Raw genomic sequence first — 11,373 nt, forward strand, 5'->3', positions numbered from 1 at the left:
CTTTCTTTCAAAACCAATCGCTGAGCCTTATTTGGCTGTCTTCCTGTCTGTCAACATATTTTCACTCTCTTTTTTTCAACCTCTGATTTTTTAGCAGTTGTTTTTTCGTTGCAGTTTAACTGGAAACAATACCTCCAGAAAACTTTTCAAACGGTCAATGTGCGCATTTCTGACAACACACTAATCGGAACGAGGTCACTTGAATATTTTAAGACAATCAGTAGCCTCGTTGCCACGACGCCAAAAAGGTAATGTCTGTCTTCGCTTTTCGTAATGGTTTTTATATGCCGGACTTTAACTGCTGGGAGAGGCAATAAATTTCTCTTACAAGACTCTTACAAAAAAGCAATAAATTTGCCAAATATTTGTTTTATTGATGGAATTCACCGCGAATGAAATACAGTTGAATCCCGATATAACGAACTCTGAAGGGAACTAGAAAATAGTTCGTTATATCGGGAGTTCATTAAACCTAAGAAAACATTTTTTAGGTCTTTTCACAGTACACGCCTAGAATTGCCTTTGGTGAACTTGTTTAGGCTATCTCCAACCTTTTTGCAACTTCTACTCCGAAAAACCAAGCTGAATTCAAGTATTACTAATGGTTATTCGTCGAAAATGAAAATCTTTATTTTCCTCTTATAATTTGGGACCAAGAAATTGGCAAAGCTGGTATCACTTTACTGCTAGTTGGAAGCTAAATGACGTCTTCGATTACTTATTTGTCTATTTCTTTCTTATTTGGCATTCTTATTTGCCTATTTCTTTTCACATTCCATCTGGGTCGCCCAAGAAAGTTTTGTCGTCGCTCATTGCCACTGTCTCATAAGTATTAAGGTATTCAGCGTCAATGTACTCATTGACGCAGTAATCTTTGACGCGATCAAAATTTAAATGTATTATCACCATGTTTTGCCGATTATAAAAACGATTTTCTCCGAAGAGAAAGTGACAAATGAACACCGAAAATAAATAAACAAAATTAACAGATGAAAAATTTATGAAAAGCTCATTATATCAAGGGTTATTTTGATGAAGGGACCCAAAATTTGGTTCGTAATATCGAGAGTTCGTTATTTCCGGGGCTCGTTAAACCAAGAGAATTTGTAAAGAGGATGTTAGGCAGAATCCAAGGGACAAGACATTTAGTTCGTCATACCGGGAATTCTTTATACCGGGAAGTTCGTTATTCAGCGATAAACGTGAGGGCTGGACTCGATATAAATCCCCATATTTTATCGCACGTTGATATAAGCGATATTATTATGCTGATAATACAACATTTTTTTACAATGCTTATCCGAAACATGTCGAATTCCTGTCGAGAACTACCAATCAATCAATGGAGCATCTATTAACATTGGCCAGAAATAGCACTCTTGTATTGAATAAGGAAAGACTAAAACTTGCGTTATTGTCAACAGCAAAAAATGCCAAGGAAAGATGGCCTGAGAGATACCTAACTAAAAAAGAAGGAAGATGGAAAGAACAGAGACATGTAAGCTATTGGGGGTAACTATAAACGAAAACTTAAAATGGGAGAACCATGTTAAAACGATCAGTAGCTCATGTTACGGAACCTTAGCAATCTTGAAGAAGTTAAAGAAAGTCGCACTTTTTGTCTCAGGAAGCAGTTAGTAGAATCTATCGTCTTATCAAATATTTGACTGCGGTGACCAGGCATACACGCCCCTAACTATTGCGCTCTAGAAATGCCTCCAAAGAATACATTTTGCAGCTGCATCCATCGTTCCCGTTTATTATGTAAAGAGCAAAAATGATATCTTTAAATTAGGATGGTTTTCCATAGAAGAGAGAAGATTTTTTAATCTCCATAAGCAAGTTTTCAAGGCTTTGAACTCAGAAGCATGGCCTGACCATTAGCAGTTGAATGCGAGAGAGAGTGGAGAGACCAAACAAGAACAAAGATCGAATGGCAGCTGATTGCTGGAAACTTTTCAAGACAATTGCTTGACAATTTGACTCCCAGTCAGAGACATAAAAAACTGTATAGGCTATAACATATTATTATCTTTTTTGAGGGAATTATCAGTTAAATAATGCTTAAAATTTAATTTATTTAAAGAGATATTCCTTTTTCTGTTTATATAGTTAAAATTATAATCATTCAAAATTACTATCATTATTATAATTATTAAATTTACACGAATAATATCTTATGCAGAGTCATTGCAAACTACTTTGGCTGGATTGTCGTTCAAAAATTTGGCATGCACCTTTCAAAAGAGTTTCGTGATGCAGAATTCAAGTTCCGCCAGGTGGCTCTCGGCGTTGATAAGGACACTGATCATTGGTTCAAATGCTTCGAAGTTGTAGAAGATAATTTGGATATGGCCATCGCAAGCCTGTTTGCACAAGCAGTAAAGCCTAAAAAAGCAGTTGATGTGGTAAATGTAACAATTAATTTCTGCAGACAAAAAAGTTTGACTTTATAGATGTAGTTTTGACAATCTTACTTAATCTCATTTGATGTAGCCTGACGTAATTCAATCCAACTTGATGTAAGTTAATCGATCGTCATCAAAATTAATCCAACCTATCTAGCACGATCTGACTTTACTTAACTTGACTTACCTAGAGTTAACGTAATCTCTTTGTGACCAAATTAGTTATAAATTTTACTGGGCCTTGAAATTTGCAGCTTGTTTCAGGTGCACGGTCTCCATTTCATGCAAAACTTTGCAGCAAAGTTTTTTCGCTCCTTGAACTTTCTTCAAGCAACCATTATCATGACTTGAAACATTGCTCCTAAAAGCAATACTTGTAACTAGATTGCTGTAACTTTTCAGGGCAAGCAGATAATTGAAGGTGTGAAAGCTACATTTTCAGCTGGACTTGACGGTCTTAAGTGGATGGATACAAAGACAAAGGAAGAAGCTAAGGTTAAGGTAAGTTTGCAAAAAAAGCTCTAGTTGTATCTCGGCGATTCCTTTCTGTTATAATGGCTTCATTTTTAATTCATTTAACACTCAATTCAAATTTTGCTGCACATAATCTTTATATTTCTTTTTGCAAGGCCAGCAGGATGATACATAATATTGGCTACCCAAAGTTTGTCGATGAGCCTGAAAAGCTTAATCAAATTTACAATACGGTATGAGATTTTGCTGCCAATTGACATTCCTAGTTTTGCAGTATCAAGATGTAGAATTTCTCTTGCGACCATTGTAAACAACATATGTAGTTCAAAGTTCGTCGCACTTAGACGTTCTCACCGAAAAATTAAGAAGCAAATTTTAATCAAAAAGGTTTACATAGCTTCTGACATATGCTAATTTTTGTGGCCATGGTAACAGGATGCTTGTTGACATAACCTGGACAAGGTTGGGCCCACTCAAGAAAGATAGAAAAGCTGACTTGCTGGTCTGCAAAATGTCGCTATTAAGAGCACTGCTTCATGTTTAAAATGTTTTGCAAGCTTGTCGCCATGCACTTTTCTACATTCTTGCATCATTTAATCCTAGTCAGACTAGTCGACAGGAGGGCACATCCCCTATACAAGCCCCATTTCAATAAAATTTGGTCCCTAAAATGAGCTTTAATGAGAGGATTCTTGCATACATAGATTATCGATATAGCAAAGCATCTTTAAGTGTAGCATTAGACAATTGTTTCCGAAAAACAAGGCTGGAAAACTTACAGTCTAAAATGCTGTTCTTTCAGGGGCTGGTGTTTGAACCTGTAAACTCTTCAAGTACTCTTTTAGTTGTTTTGCACCTTGACATTCTGGGTACCAGAGCATATTAATTTGGGAGTGGAATAGCAGTTTGAAATCTCAATCTGTATGCAGCTGGGCACAGTCTAAATCATTCAGGCATCAAAGTTATGATTTTTAAAGCATTATTTTGAAAGAGGAGCCTGCTTGATTTTTGTGTCCAAGGCGTTTCATACTCCAGCATCACAATGTGATAAATCCTGCTAACCTCTACATGTCTTTGCCAGTGAGATTTGGAGATCAATCGCGATATTTCTCAAATTTTTCGCACACTACATTGTAAATTTGTTGTAAAATATCAGAAGTAATTTAGAGCTAGGCGATTTATAGATTTGTAAACTATGCACGCTTCTTTGGCTTGTATGTCCACTACAATAAGCCTAATGGGCGAGTCGTAACTACTGAGCATTTAAAATCTAGCTGTTCGGCTCTGAAGTTTTTGCAGAAACTGCAACGTAGATCCCCACGGTTCAACGAAACAATGATAGGTTTTACCGTGGGTGTTTTAGGAAGTAATTGTTCGACCTATTGAAAAACTCCTAGAGCACACGAATCCTTTGATCGTTAGAAATGGGTCTGCTTATCTCAAGCTAAATGTTTATCGATATGAAACTCTAAGTATTAAGTTTATTAACAATTTCAATTTTGAAACCACCAGTAGAAAAAGGGGTGTTGCACTTGTTTTTTTGAAGTCTTCATTAGGATAGGATGAGATTCAATTATCATTGCCTGGGTCTTCAAGGCATTGAGACTTAATTGCCTTTTCCTATCGCACACAGACCGGCGACATTCCTTGCAGAAATTTTTTTTTGAAAGTACGGAAAATTGTTTCTGTCTACTAAAAAGAAGAAGCCCAAGGCAAGACCCCTGTGGGACACTAAAGTATATTTCTACTATTTGTGACGGCACCATTGGTCCTGCATAAATGTCATTTAGATTTGCAAGATGGTGTAAACCAGGCTTAATTGACACAAAGAGCTCTGCATTTCTGCATCATTTTTAGGCATTTTTAAAAGTTCGCGAAAGAGCAGGTTGATCTGATCTAGTCATAGGAGTCAAAAATAACTTGAAGACCAATATATTTGCTATACAGACACTGTCCAAGACACGTGCGACCTGACAGGTATTTGCGGGTTGAAAATGGTCATCTTTTTCTTCAGAATTTGTGAAATATTATCTCCAGTTGCATGTGCATCTCAATGCTTTGATGAAAAATAAATACAATTTTGGTAAAATATGCAATAATTTTTTAATGTGTCGTCTAAATCTGAAGTTAAGGTAAATCTTCTTATTCCCTTGACAGCTTTCCATATCAAAAGGGATGCATTTGGAGAATGTAGTCAACAGTTACAAATGGAGACGTTTAAAGAATCTAAATCTTGCTACTGAACCTGTCAACAAAAGACTGTACGTCTGCCACTTACAAACTTAATTTCTATGGTAAATTAAAGGAAAATCCCAAATCTTACAGAAGTGGAAAAACGGTGATACGTTGCCAATGCCCAGAGATTCATTATTTTTCTTAATTTTAGAAAGAAAATTTTCAAGTCTTAATGAAAAGAGCGTTCACAAGTGATTTGATGAGAGCAGCTTTTATAAAGATTTTTACATCTTCCTTGCAAACTGTCCTTTTTCTTTTCTTTTGCTTTAACCCTGGCTTGGTTATGAGTACTAGATCACTATCAAGCAATGCCTTGATTTGGTTTGTGAGGTATTATGTGAAAAAGCATTCTATCAAAATGGGCGGTTTTTTGAAAGCTATGTTTCTTTACAGTTAGAAAAAATTGAAGCCTGCCCTGCTTTGTCTTCTTTCTCCCCAACCTCGTATTAATTAAACAGTGTACAACAATTAAAGTCCCTGTTTTAAATTTCATTTCATTTTTAAGAAAATTTAAGAAATTTTACTTTTGTAAATATGAGGTTTCAAGCACAGTTATTAGATTGTTCCAAGGCTAGGCAACAAGCCTTATCCTAGGTGCTCAATACAGTTAACAGTTTTCATCAAATTGTTCTTTGCATTTCAGATGGGATCTTGCACCAACAATTGTCAATGCTTATTACGATGTTTCAAATAACAAAATGGGTATGTTTTCTGTAACCAACTAAATCTTGAATTTTTTGTGACCGAAATGCCTTTGATGAAAAGGGGTAAATATTTAATAAGCAAAATTAAGAATTGATAGAGTTTTCTTTTCCCACTGAGCAATTATTCCCGAATTCAACTTAACTATTTTAAGGAAGTACTTTTTCAAGAAGAAATAGCACTTAGGATTAGAAGCACATTAAAGGATGAGAAAACGAAGACATCGAAGTTGTTGGAGATTTCTTGGATTTCTTGCATAAGCTACAGCGTAATTTTTATTAAAAAAAATTAGAGTGAAGGAACCATGGCTCTTGACTGAGTACGTGTTATCGCTTACGCTTACGTTACGCGTACGCGAATATCGCTTACGTTTGTTTATGTGTTAAGAGCCAGCTCTGACTTGGCTTTTTTCTGTCTTAGCTTTGAAAAAGTTCTGACACATGTATATATAAGATCCATTTAATCAGCGATGGATAAAGTTATGACTGCTTACATGAATTCGATTATAGAATTCTTTCGAAAAGAAAATTAGCGGGGTTCTCCAATTCGCCATTATTCACATCTTTTAGTTTTTAGGTCATAGATAATTTTTTCACAAGGAATATTTTATTTCATCAAACATTCTGAATTAAATAGTTTATACCTTAAAACAGATAAAGCGTGGCCATGCTATGTTAAAAAAACAGTTAAAATTGCATGAATGATGAAGGACGAGTAACCCCTGTTGTATGCAATAATATGCATACAGCTTATTTGCTGTTTTGAAGCAAACCAAAATTTTTTACAAAACATGTCTCAAACACGTACTTTATCTTATTTTTGCAAAGACACTTTCTGAAAGTTACTTATTCTCTCAACTGGAACCTTACCCGCTTCTCCGCTTCTCCGCTTCTCCGCTTCTCCGCTTCCCCGCTTCCCCACTTCTCCGCTTCCCCGCTTTTCCACTTCTCCGCTTCTCCTCTTCTCCGCCTCTAAAGTCACGAAACATTACTGCCAAAAACAATTACGCTGCCGTTTTCAACGAGCAGGCACTTTCAACATAGGTAAATTAAAAATGTTGCAAATTGACAGTGCAATTATTGAAGATTTATTTTTATTGCAGAATTTCCTTTATTGCAGTGTTTCTCGGTGGAATATTAGAAAATCCATTTTTAGACGTGAAAGGTCAAATGTGAGTAAAACACAATATCATCGAATTTTCAATGTAAGATACAATATCATCGAATTTTCCTTGGGAATTCCTTAGGCTCTCATAAGGCATTGATTTTGAATTGCTTATTTCTTCCCCTAATGATCAAGCTGTCTGTTCTTTGCCCACTTATCTCAAATATTGATTTACGCTTTGTTGCACATAATTTTTCTATTCTAGCTAGCTTTTTGCATTCATCTTTGTCGTTATTTTTCTTAAATCATTTTTGTTATAGTGTGTTGCTCTTGTTGAAAGCAGGGTATGAGTTGTGAGCTTCGAATGATATTTTATTCTAGGTCTTCGAGGTTTGGTTCATTTGGATTTGTTGTTGGGCATGAAATGACGCATGGCTTTGACGATCAAGGTATGCCATCCATTTTAAGTGCCAAAATCCATTGATGTGCCATCCATTTTAAGTGCCAAATCCATTGATGTGCCATCCATTTTAAGTGCCAAATCCATTGATGTGCCATCCATTTTAAGTGCCAAATCCATTGGTGTGTTTTCCATTTTAAGTGCCAAAACCATTGGTGTGCCTTCCATTTTAAGTGCCAAATCCATTGATGTGCCATCCATTTTAAGTGCCAAATCCATTGATGTGCCATCCATTTTAAGTGCCAAATCCATTGGTGTGTTTTCCATTTTAAGTGCCAAAACCATTGGTGTGCCTTCCATTTTATGTGCCAAAACCATTGGTGTGCCATCCATTTTAAGTGCCAAATCCATTGATGTGCCATCCATTTTAAGTGCCAAATCCATTGGTGTGTTTTCCATTTTAAGTGCCAAATCCATTGATGTGCCATCCATTTTAAGTGCCAAATCCATTGATGTGCCATCCATTTTAAGTGCCAAAACCATTGGTGTGCCTTCCATTTTAAGTGCCAAATCCATTGATGTGCCATCCATTTTAAGTGCCAAAACCATTGGTGTGCCTTCCATTTTAAGTGCCAAATCCATTGATGTGCCATCCATTTTAAGTGCCAAATCTATTGATGTGCCATCCATTTTAAGTGCCAAATCCATTGATGTGTCATCTATTTTAAGTGCCAAATCCATTGATGTGCCATCCATTTTAAGTGCCAAATCCATTGATGTGCCATCCATTTTAAGTGCCAAATCAATTGATGTGCCATCCATTTTAAGTGCCATATCCATTGATGTGCCATCCATATTAAGTGCCAAATCCATTGATGTGCCATCCATTTTAAGTGCCAAATCCATTGATGTGCCATCCATTTTAAGTGCCAAATCTATTGATGTGCCATCCATTTTAAGTGCCAAAACCATTGGTGTGCCTTCCATTTTAAGTGCCAAATCCATTGCTGTGCCTTACATTTTAAGTGCCAAATCTATTTGTGCACGAAATCTTTTTTCACTGTGGTGAATTTTGGAACTAGTTTGTATTCTACACACATTTTGCTATAAAATAAACAATTTTTAAAGCAATCGCCAAAACGTAAAAAGTCATCCTCAAAGTTTTTCGTCCAGAACAATTTGTCCAGATTTTTATTGGCGACCAAGAAACAACTATATTTAATGTAAGCATATTCAAAACCCTTCATGTTGATATTCCTAGCCATTTCTAGGTCGCTTGTATAATAGCAGAGGAAATCTAAAAGACTGGTGGTCAAAAACAAGTGCTGCTGCATTTAAAACAAAAGCTTCCTGCATCCAGAGACAATACTCTTCATACAAATACCTCGATCTGCATGTAAGTACAAGAAATTCAGGAAATTTATCATTAAAGAACTGCTACGAGATTTTTCAAACACACAAAAGGCTTACATAACTTTATTTTGCAAGTTTCTGCTACGTGGAAATTTTTACCTAAGAGCTTATGAGCTCGCCTGTTTTTGAAAAAGGTGACCTGTTAGAAGAATTTGCCGGGGTAGCAGTTCTTGAAATTGTCGCTGATTTTGCAGAGTCGTGAAATTTGAAGTTCTTACTTTTTCAAGGTTAATGGCAACATGACCCTTGGTGAAAATATTGCTGATATTGGAGGCTTGAAAGTTGCATATAAGGTAACAATCTAGTCGTATCTCTCAGTATTCTTCATTTCTCTAACTCTTTCTTCAACTTGCTATTTGAATAGCATAAGACATTTTTGCAACATCCCCTAATGAATTGCTTTTTTACTCATACCTTTAAAGCCATTCAAATATTTATATATTCATACCTTTATAGGCATTCAAAGAATGGGAGGAAGCAAATGGCGTAGAACCGAAGTTGCCAGGCCTTCCTCTAAATCAAGATCAACTGTTTTTTTTGTCTTTTGGGCAGGTAAATTGCCGTCTTATATGATATATAGCATAATAAAACATGATAAGATATAACATAACAAAATATGATACGATATGTTACGAAATGATTCGATAAAATACAAAAGATTACGAAGCGTAAGATGATATGATATAGGCAGTCTAACGACATATAATATATAAGAATTTTATTTTGAATAAGGTGATTTTTTTTAATCATAGAAATTAATAACAATACAATTTTACATTGACTATACTACCCTAATTACTGTACTACACTACGGGGACGATACCACGAGGAGCGAAAGACAATGACTCCCCCATGGCCGATACATAAAACACACAACACAAACAAGGATAGAAAGAAAGATTACTAAAACTAGGTAGACTAATTACGAATACAGAGTAAACAGACAAAAAGTAGATGCTTATGTATAGAAGTGTGCAGCAATGGAATATTTAAAAGCGTTCTGAAGCATGAATGAACTTGAGCGTTGCCTGAAGTAGCTTCTTATTTGAGTCAATTGTTAGTCGCTCGTGACCATACAAAATGAATTTGACTAAAGCTTCATTTGAAAGAGATGAAAAACCACGAGGGAGCAATATTGCATTCACACTACTGAGAAGATCAGATCTAGACCGGCTATACGAATGACAGAGCAGCAGGAAATGTTCCGTGTCCTCTACCCCATCATTTGCAGGACACAAAGGGTTGAATGTATCTCTAAGGTTATGTCTATATTTATAATAATTTAGTTTGCTCAGTCCTACTTAAATTGCTCAGTCCTGCTTAAATTTTGTCGCAGCTTTGGTGTGGTTTATATAACGAGAAAAGAGGGAGAGAGTGGATTCAAAGTGACGTACACAGCTTACCAGATTTGAGGTAATTATCGAGACAAGAAAGCGTCTTTTTCAAAGTGGTACAGTTTTCATTTCATAGTGATTCTTTTCAAACTTCAGTTGCTTCATCTTTTTTTTATCTTTTTTTAATCAATCTCTATAACTATCCTCGCTTTGTCTCATCTCTCATTAGTACTTTTTTATATCAGAGAACTGAAATATGACACCGCTGTCTGGAATTTTTTCACTCAGACCATATTATAACAGATTCGCGCCTTTTTAGCTTTTCATCGTGTAAGAATTGCTGCTTTTTCTGTGCTGCTTCTGCTTTTTGCGGCTGAAGCTATCACAGCTTAAACGTAAGTCCATCTTCTATCATTATAGAGTTATCGGTCCACTTTCAAATATGGCTGAATTTTCTGATGCTTTCAACTGTCCAGCGAGTTCTCGAATGGTGAGGAAAGAAAGGTGTCAGATTTGGTGAATAAAAGAAAATGAAAAACCAAGCAGAAGCTTAATGTCAAGAGGACAGGAATTTCTGACGATCTGCTGTTTTTGACAAAGGTGCCCAGCGTTTGGTAGAAAAGACATTGCTCTATAAGATTAAGTTATTTTGAAAACTTTTGGTCTTAGAAGGTGTAAATCTGCAGATACACAACTTATATTGGATATAGGCAAACCAGACTGACATCTTACACGGCTTAAAAGCAAGAAGAAAAATAAAGTGATATTATTTCATTTCTTAGGTAGTCACGAGTTTTGGTATAATTTATATTCAATAAAATATTCTTTGATGATTCCAATGCACGTTAACGTATTGCAGATTTTAAATTTGATGCTGCTATAAAATTATGCTGTGATTGTACGAATGTAGAAAATTGGGCAAACGGCTACATAGGAAAATAAACTATTGTATAGAAATGTAATGGGAAATTGAAACAAGTTATTGAAGATATATTGTATTAGTTAATCATGAATGATTTTAATTTTGAGACTGCTACAATCCATCTTGATTTCGCTCAAACTGTATGACCGCAATATCTACATTTATCACTGCAATAAGATTCTGCCAGCACTGTTGAGTCTAGCTTCTGCATGGCCTTGACCAAATATCCAAGCCAAATTAACATCTGATAAAGCACGCATAAAGAATTTTCGCAAATTACTTGCCAAATGATCTCTTTGCTGGAGAAATCATTCTAACGGTCCTCTTCTGAACTGAACCCTGATTTAATCTTTTTTTGGATGGATTTTCAACTTTCAGGGT

The 11,373-nt window shown here is 35.7% G+C and overlaps 1 protein-coding gene across 1 annotated transcript in view; it reads left to right on the forward strand.

Annotated features, from left to right (window-relative positions):
• LOC135685638 (endothelin-converting enzyme 1) overlaps window positions 1–11,098 on the forward strand; it is a 28,455-nt gene extending 17,357 nt beyond the window's left edge. Inside the window, exons 5-17 of the mRNA XM_089112704.1 lie at window positions 115–248; window positions 2,186–2,408; window positions 2,811–2,909; window positions 3,038–3,115; window positions 5,040–5,143; window positions 5,761–5,819; window positions 6,939–6,990; window positions 7,305–7,372; window positions 8,595–8,719; window positions 8,964–9,029; window positions 9,193–9,288; window positions 10,073–10,149; window positions 10,491–11,098. Coding sequence (XP_088968830.1) covers window positions 115–248; window positions 2,186–2,408; window positions 2,811–2,909; window positions 3,038–3,115; window positions 5,040–5,143; window positions 5,761–5,819; window positions 6,939–6,990; window positions 7,305–7,372; window positions 8,595–8,719; window positions 8,964–9,029; window positions 9,193–9,288; window positions 10,073–10,149; window positions 10,491–10,590 — 1,281 coding nt within the window. The 3' untranslated portion in view covers window positions 10,591–11,098. The remainder of the gene's footprint in view (window positions 1–114; window positions 249–2,185; window positions 2,409–2,810; window positions 2,910–3,037; window positions 3,116–5,039; window positions 5,144–5,760; window positions 5,820–6,938; window positions 6,991–7,304; window positions 7,373–8,594; window positions 8,720–8,963; window positions 9,030–9,192; window positions 9,289–10,072; window positions 10,150–10,490) is intronic.
• The last annotated feature ends 275 nt before the right edge of the window (window positions 11,099–11,373 follow it).

Source organism: Rhopilema esculentum, chromosome 15 (genome assembly GCF_057945365.1).
Source record: "Rhopilema esculentum isolate cy_ngs chromosome 15, ASM5794536v1, whole genome shotgun sequence".
In the NCBI taxonomy this organism is placed as follows: Eukaryota; Metazoa; Cnidaria; class Scyphozoa; order Rhizostomeae; family Rhizostomatidae; genus Rhopilema; species Rhopilema esculentum.